General features: G+C 38.8%; 1 protein-coding gene across 1 annotated transcript in view; it reads left to right on the plus strand.

Annotated features, from left to right (window-relative positions):
* Positions 1-2311: 2311 nt before the first annotated feature.
* Positions 2312-24009, plus strand: part of KCNJ3 (potassium inwardly rectifying channel subfamily J member 3) — a gene marked incomplete at both ends in the record, with an annotated part of 168742 nt that continues 147044 nt past the window's right edge. The window contains 2 exons of the mRNA XM_080927295.1: positions 2312-3013; positions 11939-12155. Of these exons, the coding sequence (XP_080783421.1) occupies positions 2312-3013; positions 11939-12155 (919 nt within the window). The remainder of the gene's footprint in view (positions 3014-11938; positions 12156-24009) is intronic.

Consider the following 24009-nt stretch of genomic DNA (forward strand, 5'->3'; position numbering starts at 1 on the left):
AAAAATAAATACTACTTTTCTCTTTTTCCTTTAGTTTTTACATCATTGTTGAGAAAATACAAAACCATCATTTTTATTTTCATGGAAGGAGAAAATCCAGACTCCATGGAATTGATAGAGCTATATTCAAATAAAGCCTTAGGATTCCCGGACCAGAGTGTCACTGTTGTATTTAATCTCCAGACCCTGTAGGAGAAGCTGTAATTGGTGCTAAATGTTTTACAAGTCCCCTGCTTTTGAGTGCATAAATGTTTGTCTCAGGGCGGAGGAGCAGTGTCTGCCCAGGGAGAAATGATCTAGTGATTGTGTGTTTCTTTTGTTTCCCATTCTTAACAACCTACCTTTGCTTTTGTAGCAAGAGTTGACTTTCCACCAACTTTGTGTATCTGGACTGCTGTGGACTATGGCATAAGACTCCATGACATTTGAAAACGAGCATGAAATGTGGTAACTAAGCTGACATTTACTCAAGGGCTCTATATCAGCTGTTCCTGCACTTTGCCCCCTTCCATAAAGTTAACTGCCAGGCTGGGGCTATCACAATACACACTTTTCCCTTGATTATAGCCACACACTCACTGTAGATATTCTAAGCCTTCCTCATGGAATCATTTTCAGACAGGATTTGGAGTTTCCATTAGTGTGGCCCTTCTTGGTGTGCCCATTGTCAGATCCGTCTGGTTTTGGAATTTCAGGTTCTGAATATGCCTATGTGAAAGCAGACTCTGCTGCTAATGCATCCCGATCCTTAGTATTCAATTCGCTTAAGAGAAAGCCCTGGAAATAAAGACATATTGTGCTCCTCACAGAAAGCAGCATTTGTTGCTTTCTGGGGGCTTTCTGATTGATGCAGGGGGGCGAGGAAGAGTTGGCTGCCTTTAGGGAGCAGATTAAAAGCTGCTTCTCATTGGAGGGGTTCGAATTCTCTAAGCTGCCAGACACTGCAGGCTCAACCCAGGCGCGGAGGTGCAATTCAGGCTGGTAGAGCAGCGGGGGAAGGCAAGGACAGGCGGGGCTAGTGTGGCTCTGCAGCTGATCACACGCACCAGCACACACACCTCATTCCTGTTGCCTCTGCTTGAGCCTTGCATCCTCCATCCACCCAGGGCAAGCAAAGGGCGGACATGGAATAGGAGATCGAAGGAAGGAAGACTCAAATGCTTCTATTGGGGAAAGCTGGAGCCAAATCCATGTTTATCCTGAAAGTCTGACCTCGGTTCAGCAGTCGCACTGTCGCCTGGAAAGAGGGCATCGCGCGCTGAGGAATCCGGGAGTCAGGCGTCCGAGACAGTCTCTGCTTGGAGCACCAGGGGTTTCTTGCTGAGGCCGCTTAGTTTTCCCAGGGAGGCGCGGAGTTTAACACACCTGCCTTGGTTCTCACCTTGGAACACCAGGAAAAGTAGAAAGGGGTCAGGCAGCCCAGGGAGCAAGGTGCTTGGCCAGGCTGCCTTGCTGCTTGCAGAGCCTCTGCCGCCTGTCCTTCGTCGCTGGGTGAGTGCCGGGGCTTCCAGCGCTCCCTGGAGCGCAAGGGTGGCTTAACGCCACCCCTCCCCAAGAGTCCACCCGAAGGCCCGGGTGGCGCGCGTGGAAACTCGGCCGCCCGCGCACCGCAGGTCTCTAGAGTCCCGGGCGGGGGATTCTGAGCCAGTAGAGCGTGGGTAGGGGGCGTTGCACCACTGCCCAGCAGACATGCCTCTGGGCGGGATTTTGGCTAAAAGATAGGAGGCGGGAGTGACAAGGGACCCCGGATCCCTCCCGGGGGAGGGCAGGTGAGGGGGGAGGGTCTGGACCAGGCAGGTAGAGCAGTTTAGAAGCTTGGGGAGTTAGCAGGTGGGGTGGGACTTGCTTGTCAAACTCATTAATTTCCAGCAACCAGTTCAGGGGTGTTTCAAGGCAGTCGAGGGTGGGGTGCTGTAGAAAGGTACGGGGTGGCCCGGGATGCCGGCGGTGGTGGGGAAAAGAGAAGCCTCAAAGAACTCAAGAGGCAGAATTGCACTTGGGTTCTTCTCCCTTGCATCCTTCTTGCCTTGAGTGCGGGAGAACACTTCTCCCTTGCATCCTTCTTGCCTTGAGTGCGGGAGAACACTGCTTCTGAAAAAAAGCCTCTGTCCCAGGGGAGGAGAGGCACCCTACCGGGCAGAGACTGCTGCTACCTGCAGGGTGCTCCCCACCCCCCCAACCCAGGCGCCTGCTTTCGTCCCCTCCCCTCCTGCTTTCGTCCCCTGCCCCCACCTCCTTATTGGTGCTGGTTTGCAGCGCTTGGCTCCTGCGCCTCCGCTTCGTGTTTGAATCTGGCTCGCCCCTCCGTATTATGTCTGCACTCCGAAGGAAATTTGGGGACGATTACCAGGTAGTGACCACTTCTTCGAGCGGTTCGGGCTTGCAGCCCCAGGGGCCAGGACAGGGACCGCAGCAGCAGCTTGTACCCAAGAAGAAACGGCAGCGGTTCGTGGACAAGAACGGCCGGTGCAATGTGCAGCACGGGAACCTGGGCAGCGAGACCAGTCGCTACCTCTCGGACCTCTTCACTACCCTGGTGGATCTCAAGTGGCGTTGGAACCTCTTTATCTTCATCCTCACCTATACCGTGGCCTGGCTCTTCATGGCGTCCATGTGGTGGGTGATCGCTTATACCCGGGGCGACCTGAACAAAGCCCATGTCGGCAACTACACTCCCTGTGTGGCCAATGTCTATAACTTCCCCTCTGCCTTCCTCTTCTTCATCGAGACCGAAGCCACCATCGGCTATGGCTACCGCTACATTACCGACAAGTGCCCCGAGGGTATCATCCTCTTCCTCTTCCAGTCCATCCTTGGCTCCATCGTGGACGCTTTCCTCATTGGCTGCATGTTCATCAAGATGTCCCAGCCCAAAAAGCGCGCCGAGACCCTCATGTTTAGCGAGCATGCGGTTATCTCCATGAGGGATGGAAAACTCACTCTCATGTTCCGGGTGGGCAACCTGCGCAACAGCCACATGGTCTCAGCGCAGATCCGCTGCAAGCTGCTCAAAGTAAGTGAGGCCCTCCCCTTCCTCACTAAGCAGATGCCACCCAGAAACCCAAAGATTCAATCCCCTGGGAGATACTCTGCTCCCTCCCGAGGGTTTTCCCCTCCAGGGGTTTCCTTCCACCACAGGTAAACTTCTTTAGAGGATGGGCGATGTGGGGTGCAGGTGCGGGGAGAGGTAAAAAGAGCTGGAAATTGGGCAGAGGGCATAGTCGCTAGTCCTGTTTTTGTCCCTGTTCCTGTGCTCCTGTTTATATTCCTCACCGCAGCTGTGCTATAGCACACCATAATGGTGACAGGGAGTGTTGTGGGCTCCTGCCCTCTCACTACTGTGTTGTGCCCTGAGCACTTTTGGTTTGTTGCCAACTCTTCTCATACTTTTTGTTGCAATATTCTTCTAAACACAAGGCACTACTAACACTTCTAATATGAAGAATTACATGGTGGAAGTTGCCTCAACTTTACTTTGGGCTTAGTCTTTACTGTGACATCTTCTAATAATGCTACCAGGTGGATTACTCTTCAAGACATAATAATTTTAACTGTGGCCACATTTTAAACCAAAATAACAGATCCAAGTAGCTCTTCGTAAAGTAGAAGGCGCCATATCTATTTTATTTTTATTTATTTATTTATTTATTTTGCTAAATATTTTCCTAGAGATGTAGTCTGTGAAAGCTTGAGTGCTTCTCCTGTAGAGTCGCTTGTTAATTTTATTCTTAATTGCCTGTTTCTATGAAGACTTTGTCAATTATAGATTTCACTTGAAGCTTTTGAGCATCCATTAAAAAAGATTGCTTCCTAACATCAGGGATGTAAATGCTAAAACTAATTGCTCATAGGGTAGTGATTAAGGTAAGGACTCTGTAGCCCTTAGAAGGCAGCACCTCAAACAAGAAGAGTTTCCTAGTTATTTCCCAATTAGAGTCTGGGAAGGAGGGATGAAAATTTAGTTTTTTCTACAGGTCTACAGGTGTCACCACTTCTTTCTTCTTCTTCTTCTTCTTCTTCTTCTTCTTCTTCTTCTTCTTCTTCTTCTTCTTCTTCTTCTTCTTCTTCTTCTTCTTCTTCTTCTTCTTCCTCCTCCTCCTCCTCCTCCTCCTCCTCCTCCTCCTCCTCCTCTTCCTCCTCCTCCTCTTCCCCTTCCTCTCCTTCCTCTCTCTCTTCCTCTTCATCCTCTTCCTTTTCTTCTTCCTCCTCTTCTACTGCTTTCTCCTCCTCCTCCTCCTCCTCCTCCTCCTCCTCCTCCCCTTTCTCCTCCTCTCCCAGGAATTTTCCAGAGTGATTTTTAAATGTGCACAAATAAAAATGGTACCCACAAAATAATAGCTTAATATTGAAAAAGATTAGTCTGAGATTATATAAAGAAGTATAGCCAGCTTCAGAATCTAGAGGTAATAAAGTGACTGATTTCCCAGCTGAGGTTAAAATTTTTGCTGTTGAAATTTCAATTTGCACCATTCAACTATAGTATTTTTTCTAGCCCCAACTCGTTATGCAATGAAAAGTATTCTCCTGGATTAAAAGAATGCTTTGCTCTTCTGTCACTTTCAGTGCCACTTATAGGACCTCATGCTAATTATTCTTGACCAAGTTGGCCAGTGCAAGGCTTGAATTAAAGCAGTTCACTTGCCCCGTCACTTCTCATTGCATGAGTGTTTCCTATTCTGCATTAGTGGCAAATGGCATGTTTGATATCAGAGTGTAAAACTTCCAGCCTGGCTCTGATATACATTTTCATATGGATAGTGATGGTTATGTAATCTTAATTGCTTTGTTCTTTCACACAATTTAGCTGCACACGGTTGTTATAGTTTAAGGTAGCATTTGTTTTATTCACGACTGTTTGAATTAAGTGGACTGGTAGATCCAGCTAAGTGGATGAGTTGCACACATGCTCATGACAGTGGTACTTGAGTGTGCTCACTTCTATGTGTAGAATGATCTCTTCATGGGCTTCATTATGGAGGCCTGGTGGGCAGAGCACTCTGAATGTTCAAACACTACCAGGAAATCTGTGTGTGGATATCACTTGGAAACTCTTATTAAGAGTAGTTTGTCATAGTCATGAGAATTCAAGTTTTGGCATTCTCTAATTTTTCAAACTTAGAAGGTTATGTAATAAATCGATGTTTCCACATACAACTTATTTTAATTGTAAACATCGTCAATTTCTATTTTAACAAACTCAAGATACAATTAAAATTACAGATCACTAACATAGCTGTATTCAGTGAATAGAAGTTCTTGGTCTCTGCAGTGGTGCATATACCCATAATGAATCACTATTTACTGACAAGGACCACCTTTACCAGAACAGTGTTTTGAATTAAGAAATAAAATATTATAATGTTGCATCAAGGTGCTATATTAACACAAGGTGATAAAAATAAATATCACATTCAAATAATAAAATAAGAGTGATCTTATGATTTATTGGAAAGCGAAACTATTAGCATGTGATAGTAAGTGTTTATTCCCAAAATTATAGTGAAGTTAATGTAGCTTTTTAAAAATTTGTTTTCCTGGTAGGCAGAGTATTTATAATGAATTCTTATTGGTTTTCTAAATCATTTTCTTATACGGTACTGAAAAGAACTCATGTTCTACTGAGAAATTAATAACATTAAGCAAAAGTAGAGCGGATGTTTGCTCTAATGAGTGACTGCTATTTTCTGTAAGAGATGAAGAGACCTAAAACAGTCAACTATGATATAGGAGAAAAACTATATAAAAAGCTAAAAGTTTTAAAGCCTGTTACTAATTGTATATATGCTTATTAATTATCAGTTTACTTGTTCAGTTTCCTATTGTAAACCATTTTAACATTTTAAATGCTATATTTATGAGTCTTCAATACACAATATACAGAGGTCTCATGCCATCAATTGCCAGTATATTACTGAATAATAAGAATTATAGTACACATATATTTTTAATAGTTTAACCTTTTCTACTCAGATTTTACTTACTGAAAATCCACAATGATAGATTTATTGAAACACAACTCACTCTTTTCAATTATTGGGAAGTCACTGAGAACAGGGTAGTACCTTTCAAATGTTGGATAATAAGCTTTTCAAGCATCTTTCTATGGAATGCCTAGCAATCTGGTAGAAATGATTTAACTTTCTTGTCTAGTTTCAATTTCACTTATCACTCACATGAAGGAAATTTGTGCTTAAACTCTACCCTCCAGTTACCAACTGAAAACACTGAAATTTCTTAAGACTGTTTTCTCCCCAGAGCAATCTTGGTTTGTCCTTAACTCATTACTCTCCTAAACATGAGGCACCAGTGCTCCTAAGTTGAAAAGTTAGATGTTGGAAGACGTTATTTCATAGCTTGAACTTAAACAAGAATTTGCTTTTCACTGTCTATGTCTATAACCTTATTTTGTATGCCTGACCCCTCCAAAAGAGATCTTGGTGAAACTTTCCATTAGACCCTAATTACTTTTTAAAATATCAACACACACAGACACACACACATACCTTTGAATAAGATCAACATTTTCAGCCAAAGTGTCCTAGAATTCTGAGATAGAATCTATTGGCATTGCTAAAAGCTGGGCCTGATATTGGTTGCTTTAGATGAGCTCATTATAACCTCAAACAAAACAACAATGACAACAACAAAATCAGGAATAACAACAAGCTATTTAATTTAACTTTAGCTTTGCTTTCCTTGACCCAATCATGACAGTTCTTTAATGGGTACAGATCTTGTGCTTTTCTAAAATACTTTCTACACTACTATTAATATTATTTTGGTTTTTTTGTTTTTATTTGTTTTAATGTGGGTCTTAAAGAGTCCAGGGCGCCTTGTACTAATAAATAAATTATGAACAAAAGTAAGGGATGTAAAAGCACAGAAGTAACCAGCAGTAGGTAGGAACAGATGATAATCGGAGGCAGGAAAAGGCATTTTCATGGATTGAAGGGTGCTGTTTAGTGGGAAAGGAATGTGCAAACAGGGATACAGATACTACCCACAGTTATTAGAACACCAACAAAGCACCCCCATGGGGACACAAAGCAGTTTTCATTTGAATAGTACAAAAGGCTCACATAATCTATTACAAGATAAATGACATTGCATCTAAAATAAGGTACATTCCTTTTCTAAAAATGGACATCTTGTAGGTTTAATTAACTTAGCATTACAAACTGTTTTTTAGACTTAACTTTGATTCTACCTGTGTTAGAATTTCAAACTTTAACCATCCAAATGAATGTAAAAAAAGGCCCATCACAAACAGTCCAGATGAAAAGCTAGGTCTTCATGCTTCTGAAACTACATCAAATTCTGACCAGCATGCCATAGGTTTTGTCACAATTGCTTTGAGTCATAGAGGCAGTTTATTGCCTGGTTTTAGCACATCTCTTAAAGAGAGTTCCCATTCTTAACTTGAGCGTCTTACTTTGAGTATGCTCAATGTATTTTTTTTTTCTTTGTGACTTGACCACATATTGGCATACACAAGCTCATAGATAAGATAGAGCACATTTAAAACAAAGCAAAGTTCCAGGAGTAACAGTATTAGTTTATGAAAAACTATTTTGCTCTCTCCACCTTTCTTTCTCTTCTTTTCACTGACTGTACAGGACTTTGTCAGCTGAGAATTGTTGGAAGTGGAAGGAATAAATACACTATAGCAGAGTCAGGCAATGATGAGTAGGCATTTTACTCAGAGTCCTCTACCAGTTTCAAACTGGAGCAAAGCTGTTACAGGCCAGAGATGGAAGGTTAGCAAGTGTCTAGGAAGGATGAGGAAAGTGGATGCTTTGAAAGAAGACTATGGACACTTGGCCACATAAGGCCCAGGACAAATGATGAATGCATGTATGCTTCTGTGTGCTAGGGCAATGATAAATGTGTATGTGTAGATACCTTCAATTATCTTTGTTTCTTACACTGAAAGCAAACTATTTGTCTACAGTTCCTGAATGAGTTGCTTCCCTCTGAATATTTGATTCTTTTTCTATCAGTATATTTTTATTATTTGCTTATCTTATACACTATTTTAGAACCCGAGAGGACTCAAAGTCATTGGACAATAATTGATTCTTTGAAAGTCAAACATATCACTTTAAATTTAGAAAGAAAAGAAGCCTTACAATATATTCAGAGATTTCTTTTAATTAAATGTGATCTCTGTGTAATGAATATTTTCATATATATGTTTTAATTTGAGCAATAACTGAGTAGTTATTACTACAATTGAAATTTTAGAAATTGTTTCAAAAATCTGTGTTTAAATTGTAATGTGAAACAGAACATATAAATAATTGATAAGCCTTAGTAGTTCTCAATCTTTCTGCCAATTCTTTTCTTTAGTACATAAAACAACTAGCTTGGCTTTTGAATGATGCAGCTGTTTTTGTAATTCCATAAAACCAAATTTTACAGTTGTTTCTAAGCCATATTATCAACTACTTTAAAATTGTTAAGAATTATACATTTTCTTTTCTCCTACATTTATTTATTTTCTCATCAATGCTATAGTTTTCTTTATGAATCTTTATAATCAGATCCTTTAATTACACATTTACTTCTTCGATCTAAATTTTGAGCAACAGTTTTGTTTTTGAAGGACGTGTGAATTACTGTCTAAGCAGACCACTGTTTCACATTTGAATCAGGATAATAGTCATACCCGAAGCTCCTGTTGGAATAGGAAAATTGAGTTGCAGGATCTATGTCCACTAGTCACAAACACTCCAATAAATGCAACCTGCTTATTGATCCAGAACACTTACCCTGACTTAATTAAGAAAGATTAAATTTATTCTATTGAAAAAGATTCTGCCTGTTATCAACACTAAACATAGTAATTCTTAGCTACACAAGACAGAAAGTTGGTGGGGTATAAGGAGCGTTGCATTACCATGTGGTCACAATGTAGAGTACAGCATGCCTTTAGAAGGCTAGTGACTTAATTATCTTGTCCTCGTTATCTTTAGTTACTATATGCACAGTTTTAAACAAAACCCTCCAACTTCTCTTACCACTCTTAAGTAACATATTTTTATTATTGCTTCGTTAATTTTGCTCTGGCAGATGTTGGGACTCGTATCAGAATTAGGAGCTCCTAGGTTATAATTTTAGAGAACCAGTCCAGAAATGGTCTGTATAGAGAATAAATGCAGTAGTTACTCCCCAGCAGCTTTCTTCAGGCTCAAAGGTGTTTGGCTTAGCAGTGATAGTGGAACTTAACTCCAGTCAGCAGTTTAGAGAGCTTTAGTCTTCTAGCACCCTCTCCTCTGACACCGCGTCTTTCACTTTTGACCTCTACCAAAGCCTTCTATCTAGTGCTAGATATTTATAGACTTCTTAGTCTATTACCAAGTCCAGGAGACAAACAAACCTGTGAAAGTGAATGCATTTATAGTTGACATATCTGACATCCTGGCAGAAAGGATGAAGGTGTGTATGATAAATTAGTGTGTGTGCAGTACCACAGGAAATTAAACGATGGATCACACAGTGACAACTGCAAAACAATCTTTAATACGTAGGTGTGGGATATCGCTGATCTTACAAGAAATGTGAGGAGCAGCTTTCAAGTAAATAAAGTTATTAGCACTTCCTGCATAGTGTCACACAGTAGGGAGAGCTGGATAGGGCACAGAGTTGAAAGGCATTGATTAGTGCACGGTGAATTAGAGAGCATTAATATAAATGGAATGAGCAAGCATTTAAAAAACAGAGACATGCTGAATGGAATGTATCTATTCATATTTAAAGTAAAATCACCTATATCTTAATAAACCTCTTTACTAAACAATTCAAGCCTGACAATCTCCTGGTAGTCCAACTGTGTTTAGACCAATTTCTTTCTTCAGTTTTTGAAAGGTTAGGAAATACTTTAAGCATAACTCTAAAGTCACAGAAACGGATAACAAACACATACAAAATATAAGGTGAATTTCTGTTTCACTATACACATATGATAACCAAAAATTGTCTTTTTTTTGAGAACTAGTACTCAAAATGAGAGTTTAAAGACATTGTTCATTCAGGACTAGAGAAAAGCAGAAGTTAGAACAGCTACTCAATGGACACAAATGGTAGTCATTAGTAGAGCTTCCAGACAATCACCTTGTGCTTGTGTAGCACCTGTTGCTTCCTAGGTAATGGAATAATAAGTGGGCCCTGTCTTTGTCCCTGCTTTTATCTCTCAGTTATCAGTTCTATACATGAATCAATTGTCAATATGCAGCTGGCAGCATTATGAGGCAGCTAGTCTCACTTTTAATATACTAATCTGAGAGTATATTGAGAATATAGGTTTCTGGAAAAGCTACAAGCAGGCATTTTCCTTGCTGTTTTGGAAATACCAAATGTTTCCCAGTGTTGGTTGCTAAAGCTGAGGTTTGCCATCTTGGATACTCAGTTTCCACAAAGATTAAAAATGAAAATTGTGATTGGAATCAATTTCCCCCCAATCTTTTCTCCAGGACCCTCTCTCCTCAGTCCTTCTTTCCATCTACTATTTCATTTTACCTAGAGAAGAAAAGTTGTCTCAGTGTGCTCCATGGATATTGTCTTACACAAGTAAAATTTACAACATCACCAATTGTAAAGGAGCTTCTCAAAAAATCGGTTCAGCTTTTAAAGACATGTGTGGTGATGAGAACCATGATATACCACTACTCACAGGAAACAATTGCTCTTTTTCTAGGAAAAGCAGATTATTTAACAATTCTTCAGAATTTTCAGCCCTAGTTACCATGATTTACCTTACTTATCAAATCCAATACATTTGCTGCAAATGAACATAAGATTTCTGTCTTGAAATGAATATATTTTGGGTGGCAGACTCAAGCTCTAATTTTTTATTAAATTTTCTCATGATGGGTCTTAAAATATATCAGTATTTCCATGTTCTACTAGATCACTGGAACCAAACCCTCCCCACTAATGGCTTTTTTATATGAATCTAATTATCCAGACTCTATTTGCTTCTTTTGTGAATGTTATATCCAAAAAATTTGCTTATACAACTATTGTATGTAATAAATATGCTGAACACAATGAAAACAAAGGGATCAATAAATGAGTAAGTCTACTTTTATGGTTTGCTTACATTTGCTTTTTATCCACAGTCCTATAATGTAACTGGTTTGTTAAAGCTTTTGAGTGTTTATATTGAAAATACGTGACACTAGTATATGAGAGTTTTAAGAAACGATTTGTTAAGACAGCTTTCTTAGAATTCTGTTTTGTTTAAAAAGCACATCTTTGGCTATACTTAAATTTTCATAAGTAAAGGAGTAGGGAATTATATACAATTTATAATTATTAGGGGCATGAAATCCAGAAACTCTTAACCTATACCTTTACCACATATATTATCATATACCCATATCATAATTTAGTATGAGCAAGTCTTTCTGTTTTGTAGACAATTGTGACTTTAAAAAATTCTTGAAAAAATCAATTATTCAATTTTCTTTTCAAGAAATCAACAAGTCACATCTTAAAGTGTGGTCAGCACTGTTCATATAACCACCAATTGAACCTCAATGTTTCTTTGCCTTCTGAGGAAAGACAACTAACTCTGGCATTCAATTGGTTATTATGCAGAGATTTTTCTCAATTAATGGGCAGATACACAGTAAGTTCCATACATAGTTGTGGTCACAGCCATTGTTAGAGCAGGCAAGTCTCCAAAGCTCAGGAGTTAGGGACTGGTAATTATAGCAAATTGTTTATTATAAATAATGCATGTATGTTCTGCATGAGCTACATGGGATTTCAGCCCATTTGGTAGAATATAGCTAGCTGCATAATGATCTGTTTCTATTGCATTGCTAATGATTGATAGTGAAGAATATTGGCTATGATGTTTATGACTGTTGAACTTTCTTGAAGTTTTCAGTACAAGTGGTGATTTCTTCTTTTTTTCTGTGTGCTTGTCTAGTCTCGGCAGACACCTGAGGGTGAGTTTCTTCCCCTTGACCAACTTGAACTGGATGTAGGTTTTAGTACAGGGGCAGATCAACTTTTTCTTGTGTCCCCTCTCACAATTTGCCACGTGATTGATGCCAAAAGCCCCTTTTATGACTTATCCCAGCGAAGCATGCAAACGGAACAGTTCGAGGTTGTCGTCATCCTGGAAGGCATCGTGGAAACCACAGGTGAGTAAAAATATAGATGTGCCATCAAATTTTTCAATTAGAAATTTGTACAATGTTTCAGTATCTGCATTAACTGGCCTAAGGTCTCAGTTTAAAAGCCTGAAAGTAAAAACTTGTTACTTCACATCCTTATTGCACAAAATAAATAGTACTTAGCAAATGAAGATTGCTGTTTTGGTGGTCAAGTACCTGATACTAATCCGGGAATAATGACTAAACTAAACTGAGATGTCTTAGAATGAGACTGAGAGAATACCTTAAAGTGAGTATACTTTTTCTGTTTTAATAATACACTAAGATTTCCTATAATCATTTGTCTTTCAAATTTTAAGGTTATGACATCATTAGGGGAAAATTGTTATCAACCTGAATTCAATATGCCTGATATTGACTTGCGGTAGTGAAATGGGGAAATTATTGACCAGGCATCTACTCTGTGGAACCTCAGGGGGAAGAGTCCTGTGTGCTTGTGTTTGCACACAGAAGCAATGTTATTGTTTCAGAGCAGAACAGCTGTTTTTGTAGCTAAATAATGACCATGACTTCCTTTAAAAAACAGGACTCTTCTTTTTCCTTCTGTTTTTCCTGCTTCAGTTTGATTAGTACTTTAGTATCCCTTGCCAATGAAATAGCCAAAAATAATTTGCTGCATTCTGAGGGGAGTTAGGCAGGCAAAGAAAAGAACCAATCAATGTAAGTCTGTTATTTGAGTCATAAACATTGACAGTTAAGTTTGAATCCTGGTGAATGCCGGAGACTAATGATTCCCGACTGTATACATAATTGTTTACATAAGCAAATACATAGGCATGCATTTTAGGTTTTTTATTTTCTTTAGGAAATAAAGAAGTAAGAAATATTTTAGCTTTTTTTGTCCTTTTTGTTTTTGTTTTTTTGTTTTTTTGTGGCCAATATAATCTTAACATTGAAGTGCTAGCTGTTGAACTATGACAATACTGAAATTAACAGTGTCAAAAATATTAATTCAAGATTTGTGTTATGTTATAAGGTCTTTGATTTCATAGTAGCACTTGCTTGCTGCCATTGATACCTATGACATAGTGACTGTAATTAGGCAAGGGACCTATTGTCCCTCAGAGGCTTCTTTTGCTTTAAAATCAGAGCAATGTAGTGACCACCTCATGCCTAACATTACCTTTGTTACTAAGGTTTAGCTTTAAAAATTCAGACTTTTGAAAAGAAGTGATAAAAGATTTATTAAATCAAAAAGTTCTGAGGTTTGACTTGTGTTGTTTTATGGTTTATACTCTAAAGTGTGTTTTTTACATTAGATTCAAATAGTGTCAACAGTTTTATAAAATGTTACTAAATACAGAACAAATTTAAATTTAGTTTAGATGTCAATTTTATATATTTTATCATAACAAAATATATTAGAACTTCAAGACAGATATTCACGTTTACTTATTTACTTATATGTATTTCTTCAACATACCTGCATATAATATAATTGATTACCATAGTCATTGAGATGCATAAAATTTTCTTTTGCTCTCTTTTTTCTCTCTTTTTCTTTTTCTTTTCCTTCTTCTCCTCTCCTCACCTTTCTTCTTCACAACCTTAAAATCCATTGGATCCATTATTTAGGTAAATGTGCAGTCATTCAATTTTATCTGATTTCCCACCATAACCCCTGTAATTTTTAAGCATAAAGACATTTCCCTATAAAATAACTTTTAACATGAAAATGTTCCTTAATTTTAGTACGTGTGTGTTCTTGAGATTTACCTTATTTTTAATTATCTGTAGATTTGTGTATGTATATTTGTGTGGTCATAGAGGCCAGAAGACGCTATTATACCTTCCAGAGCTGGAGTTACAGTGAGTCACTTAATTTGGCATGGGGATGGAGTTACAGTCCTTGAAGATCAATAAAAGTCTTTAACTCCTGAGACAGCTCTCTGTCTTTTTATATTTTTGTTTGTTGAACTTGATATGGTTGAAGAATCTAGATCAGGTAGTCTATAGGTGAGTGCTGTTGTTCCTGGTGTTTACTTATTCATTAGTTCTTCTTTAAGTGTGTGTGTCTGCATGTGCATGTGTGTATGTGCAAAAATCTGGTCTTTCATTATTATTCCTACATCTGTATATTAAGGAAAATGCTGAATCAATTCACTTTGTAATATTCGCTGTATTTCAGAGAATCCTGATTAGTAAATGGTGCTGTTAAAGGTCAGACAGATTCTCTACCATCAATTATTCATTCATATTATTGATTTCATTTTGATGACATTCCTCACTCTTGCATTTTTATTCTGTCTGTTTTGTAGAAAGCCAACTGGCAGGCAACACTTTCTACAGGTAATGTGAAACTTGGATGGAGAAAGAATTACTTAGAGATTGCTTTTAGTGGGGAAAACCAAAAATTCCTCTTTCTTAAAAACAAATCTCTTAATTAAGCATGATGCAAAGCCAAACTACTGTGTTATATACATACTGTATAAAAAATTCAACCGATATTTTGTTTATATACCTTTCACAACTAATAGAATGAGAGTGCTTAAATTCAATAAAACTTATTTCTAGCCCCTATGTCCCAGGTTGATAACACACTTTTTTTTGTTAATTATTTAAAATTTCATTGAAATGTACTCAGATTCATCTCAAATTGTTTTTGGCCCTATGCCTTCATCCACCATAATTTTTTCAAAGTATTTATGTATGGGGATAACTTAGATTGGTTTGTGTGAGTGTAAGAGGCAAAACCAGGATTTTCTTCTCAGAGTTTGGGTACAGAGCTGTGGCCATGAACTTGTGTTTGATGTAACTTTTCAGCAAGATTGTGTCATTCATTCATTTATGAAGTAAGCGTCTACTGGATATATGTGTGTACATGCAACATCTGAAGGGACAAGACATGCAATGGTCACTTAGCAGGACCATTCTTTCCCCTGGGGTTTACACTGTAAATAAACAATTGTTATAGTTTCTCAAGAATTAAGTAAAAGCAAACCAAAACCAACCCCTGCCTGCCTGAAAAAAAAATCAGCTAGTAGTCAATGTCATGACTGAAGACTACTTTAGTCTTCTAAATGTTCTAACATGTTCTAAAGGTGACACTTAAGCCAATCTCAGCTCTTTGATCTCAGGACCAAATATAACAAGCCCTGTGAGAGAGCTGGTGGAAATGGAATGCACAATCCATGTGATTTGTCTTAGTAAAGAAGAGAAAGCCTGTGTTTGGAGCAGAGATAATGTGGAGTGTAAGGTGAGAAGTTAAAGAGAAAGGGCCAGCCTGCGACAATTGTCACTTCACTGACTGCATGCATCAGGGGTTGTTTAGAAAGAGGACTGATCATGTAGAAAACTCAAAAACCCATTCCTCTCCTCTGACATGTAATTTATCTAGAAGTTAATAACTAACGGTCTAGGAAATGTATACAGTTCTACACAGCTACCTTTTCCCCGTCAACCCCTGTCACCTAGGTCCTCTGCAGCCTTGCACCCTACAACTCTTCAGTTCAAGGAAGTCCTTCACGAAGAATATTTAAGTTTCACGCTGCTTTGCTTCTTTTTGCTCCTGTGGTCTCAGCAGGAATGGAGAAACCAAGGAAGTGAGAAACCAGAGGCTTCCTAATTTCTACAAAGAGTTAGGGATCAGCTTAGAATTCAAAATCAACGTTCTCTCCTTTCCTTGGAAATACCCAGTGAGCAGACTCAGAATGGTACCCTCCTTAACAAGTAAGCCAGGCTCCCTTGCATACCCCATCTTTCCGGTCTTCAGCAATGGTGGTTTGTATTCTTGCTCACACAGCACGTCCCTGAGGTTGAATATACCTCTAACTCTTGTTCTCTTCACTGCTTCTCCCAGGAGAGCGAGCACTGCTGGCCGCAAACAAAGCACTGCAGATTTGGCTCATTAGAACTGGATGCTTTCAGGCTTCAATCTGGTTTCTGCTGCTATTTGGCAGTCTTTTTAATTGTCTTTTCTGTACTCTCAGGCTCAGTCCCCATGGGATCTATTTTAGACCTTTTCTCTCTCCATGCCCCCAGTCCCAGATGTCCTATCCCTTTCCTGGCATGTCATCTCTCCACCTATTCTATTTAAAACCACCCGAGACTCCAGTTTTTGTACAATTCCTTACTGTCACCCTCCCCTCATAGTTTATGCCTTTTCATTCCTGCACTCCTACCCCTCCAAGGCTGCTTCTTTTTTAACATTCTCTTTTGGGACAACTTGATGCTCTCTAACCAGGCCAACTCTGAACAGAGGACAGTTTTGCCTCAGGCTCCTGAGTACCACTATACCCTGTGTGAGAGAACGCCGCTGGCTTAGTTGGGTTTCTTAAGGATTATTGCCTACCACCAATGGTATCATATTCGGTACTAACCTACCATGTTCCCTTTCTTCCCTCACAGAAGTGCCTGTAATTTTTCATTTAAACTTTGAAGATTTTTGTTTTTCTGTAATTCAGCAGCATAGTTTCTCCTTCTCCTCTCCCTCTTTTGCCTTTGTTCATTTTGGTATGTTCTAGTCATTCCTTAAATCCCTCACCACTGCGCTCTTTCTCTGCACCACTGGCCCTCCTGATTCTCCCAAGCTTTCTGACTTGGCTTGTTTTCCTGTCCAGTTTACACACATGTACTTTTTTTGTTGTTGTTGTTGCAGTTAACAAATCTCTCACAGCTCTTCAATTCTACTTTCTGTCTCCAGCGAGAAACTCTGCTGCCGGCCATTTGAATTCAGAACTCCATTTTCCAAGTACAATGGCATCATCCTGTTTTCAAATTATAATACATTTTATTTTTGAAACATTTATCTGTTTTACTAACAGATATTTTACTACAGGCCACCTCCTTCCTTTTCAAATCCAGCTAATTTATTCTTTGCACAAATATATCTTGAGAACGTATTATTCCAGAACCTAGAAAACATATATATATGGAAAAAAAATCCTGCTCTTCTGGCCACCCATATTCTTATGGGAGGAACACAAGAAACAGAAGAGACTGTGCCTGGTGAGCAAGTGGAAAGTGTATTTAAAAACCAGGAATGAAGGGCAGGGGAACTGGGGATGCAGAGAAGACAAAGGCCACAATGACAAGTGGACAGCTGAACTTGAAGTAAAAGAGAAACCTCAGATAGGTGACTCCAGGTAGCAGTGCCAGCAGGTGCGAGTGTTACCAGACAGATGCTTCTATTTTTAGTAATGTCTGTGTTGTTTGCCTCTACCTTCCTATTTCACATGCATCATGTAGTTCCTCTAAACCACAGTTGCCCAGATGGGGATTTAGTTTATGTAGGAGCTCTCTACTAACTAGAAGATTGTCTATCACAGCTCGGCACATTAGCTTAAGACACCCCTTTCTCCATAGGCCTGTGCTTAAAAATCCTAAACACAACTCTATCATAATGCATTTATTATTATTATTATTATTATTATTATTATTATTATTATTATTATTATTAACTATTATTATTAGGAGAAAACTAGACTGCCCCTCTTCCTGTAAAGCTTATGTGCTCATACCTTTGCTACATATGTCTGCAATCATTCTAAGTTTAATTGCCTAGGATGGTATTTTTGTTTTTCCCTATGCTGCAAGAGCAGCTGTAGGCACTGAGTCACTTCTGAGCAATGTAGCCCATACTCTCCTTTAGGAGGTCACTAAACCTCTTGGTCATGCAAGAGTTATTACTTAAAATGCTCATTTTAGGAGAAATAAAGACGAAAGCAAATGCAATTTTGAAACTATCTCTTGATTTCGTTTGTTGTGCTGTTAGCACGTTGATTAACTGTTCAAGTGTCTGTGTTCAGATATGGTACTGGGCTCAGTGTGCCATATCATAACTTACTCTATCAGATTATCTGTGGTTGATTCCTTCATGTCAAGTCATAATATTGCATCCTTAATTTGAATGTCTTTATTATATAGGAAGATATGTCTATCTTGATCTTTTAAAATTTAGCCTCTAATCTAGAATCTTAAAATATTCTCCTGTTAACAAAGCAGACACCATTGCTAGCTTAACTTTCTTTGATCTTCAACTATCAATTTTAGAAAAATGACTAGAGATGGAATTGTGGAGTAAACCAGTCAGTTTTTGTTTGCCTGACACATGCTAAGGTCATCTTGGGCGAGGGAAACATAACTGAAGAACTACCTCCCTCAGACTGGCTGGTGGACCTGACTACAAACTTATTTATTTCTTTTTTTATTAATGACTGATGTACAGTGACTCAATCCCTTGTGAGTATTACAGCTCCTGAACATGTAGTTCTGGGTCTTGTAAGAGAGCAGGCTGAGTAAACTCTGTATAGCAAGAGAATAAGTAGAATTCATCCATGGCCTCAGCTTCAATTCCTGCCTCCAGGTTCCTTCCTTGGATCCCCCATGATGAACTGGCAATCCAAAAAGTGCTTTCTTCCTCATGTTGGTTTTGGGCAGTGTTTTTTCTCGAGAAAGAAAAGCAAACTCAGACACTGGGTAACAAGTATATAATGCTGCTTGCCTTTAGTTTATTTTAATTAAATCTGTTCTGTAGTCTTGGGCTTCAATTCAAGCTCTTGCTGGGGTAAGACAAGTACTGTATCATGTTACCACATCCTATCCTAGTCTGCTCTTATATTTTTTCTTTTATAGATTTTTAAAAAAAATTATTTTATTGTACAAGTGTTTTGTCAGCATATCAGCATGTCTGGGGCCTGCAGAAATCAGAGGAAGGCATTGGATCCTTTGGAACTGGAGGTAGTAATAGTTGTGAGCTGTCATGTGGGAGATGGAATTAAACCTGGGTTCTTTGCAAGAATGACAAGTGTTCTTTACCACTGAGCTACCTGCCCTGGTGCATGCCCTTCTTATTATGTATCTCAGGAGTCCCATCTGGGATGCCAGTGTTAGTAAGCCTCTGTAAATTAAGTTGATTATTTCTTCATATATTTACCAAAAACCAAAATTAAAAAACCTCCAAAAACAACAACAGCAACAACAAAAACAAAAACACAAACAACAAAAAAGACATTTAAAGACGCTTGTGATTACTTCCAAACTTTTGATTAGTGATGAGGTAGAACTTATTCTTCTGCTTGCCTACTGCCTGTTTCTTCATTTTAAAAATTATCAGTTAATATGGATTTTTAAAAATGAACAAACTGCTTGAATAATTAGTCAGGTTAGGGTTAGGGTTAGGGTTATTCTCGGATGTAAACACTTTCTTCATGTAAATGCAAGTAACTGTATTTTATTTAATTTTAAGTACTTTATAACAGATAAGTGAGAAAGCTATCAGAATGGCACTGATGTCATGGCCTTCTATCCAGAAGGACAGCAAGTGTGACTTGCTGAGGGTTCATTTCGCCAAGGGCACCACAGATGAGTAGGAAAACTAAGAGAAGTAAGTATAGAGTAACTGAGAGAAGCCTAGACTGATCCCTGGGTAATTTCCCAAGTGTCTAGTACAGACAACAAAACTGTGAAAAGTGTACGTAGGAGTATGCCATGATAATACTTCATGGTAGAAATATCCCTTGAGCAGCAAGTGGAAGATTGATTCAGTGCATCTGAGACTGATTACAGACCAGTCATTAGGCTCCTACAACAGGCAAGAGCAGAGGTAATTGAGTTCTGTTTGAAATTTTGTGGCCGAGGCTACTCTTTTGTTGTTGGAAGTAATGAAAAAGGCCTCAGGTTTGAAAGCTCTTATTTGTGATTAAACAGGGCTGGTAGGAAAAAGGGCCCTAGGATCCCTCCTAGTGAACCTCTACTAGTTACTGAGAAGAAGCCCAGAAATGGGAACGGAGGGTGTATCTGTAGGATACTAAATAAAACAGCAGTAATATGCTATTGACTCTCCTCCTTACCCATGAAAAAAAAATCACAGAAAATGTTTTTTAAAAAAAATTTCAAAGACTAACATCTCACCCTTTTGGTTACTGAGATTTGCCATCATTTTCTTCTCTGGATGGTTTGACAGTATTTTGCCTCATTATCTGTAATCAGTCATTGGATCTTTATGATCTACTGGGGAACTGCCACCTGCAGACTGCTTTGTGGTACCTAAAGCAAGGCTATGCTGACATGGTTACTGGAAATTTTATTCATCTTTCCTAATTGTGCACTTTCCAAATTACTGACTTTTCAGTGCATCAACGTATTATCTATAACTCACAATTATGACGGTCCCGTGTCAGTGGCTTATAATCTCTATGGATGTAAGTTTCCTAAACAGCACCTTCATTTAAGTAGTAACTTCTATGATTATTTATCCACTAAATATTTATTGTTATTTTTTTAGTTGTGATTTTATGTAGATTTTTAAAACTTTTATCCCTTATGTTTACTCAGGAAATGTGAAACTCAGAGGCTCCGATCACCTTTAAAATGAAAGCAACATGGACAAGATATTTCTGAACAAAATTGTACCTTGTTGTTTTTCTTTGATAGGTCATAGCTGGCAATTTTCAGGCTTGGAAAAAAATAACACTTATGCATTGAAGCATGAAGGAGGATGACTAACTAGAACAGCCTACTACTCAAAGGCTTTGTGGGACAGAGGAACTTCGGTGATGATAGCAGGAAAGTCTTGAGCAAACAGAGATGGCTGTTCACACTCGGCAGCAGCCCAGATTGTTTGCTCGACCTTCCTAAATGCCAGCTTCAATTCTGATGAGGTTGGCTTCACTGGGAATGGGATAGATTGTTCAGCACTCATGTTTGCTATTTTCCAACCATTTCACTTACTCTGCATTTATTAACGGGATCGCTCAGAGGGAACAGTTTCAATTTGTGTGTCCATAGCTTCTAATTGTTCCTTTATAGTTTGTTCAATGCAGTCTTTAGCATCTTCAAATTGGATTTTTTTCAAAACTTATAGAATTTAGGGGTTTTGAACATTGCAATCTCTCTTCTAGCCAGAGAAAGAAGATTAATAGGAAAAGAAGTTTGTAGAATTCTTTAGATGTAGGTATTTTTTTTTTGGGAGGGGGGTGTTAATTCCATTATTTGTTCTCAAGATATCCAGTACATTCCCATAGTAAGCACTAAAGGCAAATCGGTAGCAATGGGATGAGTCAGCAGAAACTGAAAGCATCTACCTAACTGACATGAGTCAGTGAAAGCAGACTGAATCAGCCAGGTTACCAAGAGGGAGTTTTTTGGTGCATTCTTTTCTTTGAAGGGAAAACCAGTGAAGATCAGTGAAGAAGAGAGACCAGCGAAATATTGCAGGGTGTTGCAATGCAAGAACCATTTTATTGCTTGTGGTGTTACCTTTACACTCTTCCCAAAAGCCCCGAGGCTTTCTTTCGGCGCTCTCACCTGTCTGCTTCAGCAAAATGTCCTCTCATAAGATAGCTTTCATTAAAAACATCATGTGACACACCTGTGTTTCCAACCAAATCCAAAATTCTAATTCATATGTTAGAGATTGGTGTGAGGGGAGATTCCTGGGGATGCAGTTAGAGTATTGCTGTTTCTGCTGTCCTTAGAGTTTTCCCTAAGGCTACTATGAGCAAAAGTAGTTAGAAACCCTTCTGTATAGCGCCGGTAGTTGTTAAATAGAAATATCAAGATATTTTATCCAGAAAGGTAATTTCACCTTTTCTATTAAACGCAGATTCTTTTTCATACAAAATAATCTGATTATAGTTTTTTCTCCCTCTACATCTGCCAGTTCCTCCTCATCTAATTTTCCATCTGGGTTCGTTCCGTTTCTGTCTCTCATTAGAAAAGAACAGGCTTTGAAGAGATAACAACAAAACATAATAAAATAAGATACAGCAAACACCATCCTATCAGAACTGGCCCAGAGAAGCCAACAGAAAAATAAAAGGGTCCCAAGAGAAGTCCCAAGAATCAGAGACCTGCTTGTTGACACATTAAGGAGTCCCATAAAAGCACTAACCTGAAGCTTAACTATTTAAACCGAGGACCTGGTGCAGACTCATGTAGGCTTTTTGTTTGCTGCTTCAGACTCTGTGAGTTTATATGAGCTTTGCTCAGCTGTTGGAGAGGGTCTTGTTTCTCGGGCTTTTTTCTATCCTCTATATTTACGTTGGTACTTCTGTCTTCTCTTTCATTGTGTTTCCTGAGCTCTCAGAAGGATTTGATAGAATCATCTTATTTTGAGCTGTGCATTCTAAATCTCTCTCTCTCTCTCTCTCTCTCTCTCTCTCTCTGTCTCTTTCTCTCCCCATCCCTTTCTGCATAATGTCTGACATAATGTCTGACTATTCCTGTATCCATCTATAGCAGGAAGAAACATTTCTGATGATGGTTGAGCAAGACATATAGCAGAATATCATTAGAAGTTATTTTATGCTACTTTTATGTTTTAGACCAGTAGTACCCAGTTTTACTCTACATCTGTGGGCAATCAGGTCTCTCAAGCAGTGTCAGGTGTGGGTTCCATCTTGTGGATTAGGCTTTAAGTCAAATCAGACATTGGTTGGTTTTATGTTGAAGACACTAGAACATGGGAGTAAATATTTTACTTATGTACCAGCTTAGCTAAAGGTAGTTTTATTAAAATATTTATTGAATCAAATACCAAACTACAGTATATCTTTACATTTTAAAACGTCTATCAATTATTTTATATGTGTGTGTTTGTTTGTTTGTGCTTCGTGTGTGTGTGTGTGTGTGTGTGTGTGTGTGTGTATGTTTGTGAGAAAGAGACAGAGACAGAAAGACAGAGAAAAGGAGGGGGGCGGGAGGGACAGAGGGGGAGAGAGAGACAGAGAGATAGAGAGACAGAGACAGACAGAGAGACAGAGAGACAGAGAAAGAAACAGAGACACAGCTTTCAGGAGTCTGTTCCCTTCTTTTTCTGTGTGAATTCCAAAGATTGAACTCAGGTCAGATTTGACAAGAAATACATTTGTCCACTGAGGCAGGTTGGTGCTCCGAGTGTAATAAATCTTTTAAAATAAAAAGAAATCAAATGTACTACTATTTTTTTAATGTATTATTATTTGTGTATACCCAGAGGCCATGTGTAGGTTGTAGGAAGGAAGACATTGTGGCAGGTACATGAAGGTTAGAAGAGAGTCCAGTAGATTCTCTTTTTTCACCCTTTTTTAGGTTCTAGTGTTTGACCTCAGATCTTCCGGATTGCCTGAAAATTGCTTTACCCATTGAGCCATCTCACTGGCCCTCAACTGCAATGTATTCTAAGTCCCTTCCCACATTGGCGCCTGTTAAGAGTGAAGGAGAGCACAGGCAGTTCTTTAACCTTGTTTTATCTCAGAGATTGTGTTGATTCAGATTATGCTGATCAATATAGCCAAATGCAAATTAGTGTGGGAAGAAAACATCGAAAATCAAGGGTATGAATTAAAATGTGTTGCTGCTCACAAGATGTGACATCCATTGTGGAACATTGTGCAAAGATAAGGCATAAATGCCAAACAAGGGTGCTGATGCCACTCACAGAGGGAAACTTGCTGAACACTCATTAGATGGAGAACACCATGTGCAATTGTTTACTGATGCACATGAGGGAACAGCATTATGCTTAAGACAATGTCCAGAAAGATGGCTTTCTTTTTTCAAAAAATGACAAACATTGGCAATTAATCAATGCCAAACCATTTTGCACCTTTCTTTTCTGGGGACAAATTTGGAGATATAACAGATTAAAGATTAAGAGGCTTTTAATAGACAATGATAGCAAACAGATTCGATTTTAAATTTAGATCGAGAGAATGTAGTTTGACAAATTAGGATTCTAGCACACTTTAACACTGTCTCACTCTGATTAGTTTTTACTTTGTTATTTTCATGCCTGGGCTGTGTCTGAAAAAAAGATTGGGGACCTACTCATCTCATTATGGGGGCATCATTTTGCAAATTCAAGTGGATACCAGTGCTATTGTTATCATTCCTACTGCCC

The sequence above is a fragment of the Micromys minutus genome, assembly GCF_963924665.1.
Source record: "Micromys minutus genome assembly, chromosome: 13".
Taxonomy (NCBI): Eukaryota; Metazoa; Chordata; class Mammalia; order Rodentia; family Muridae; genus Micromys; species Micromys minutus.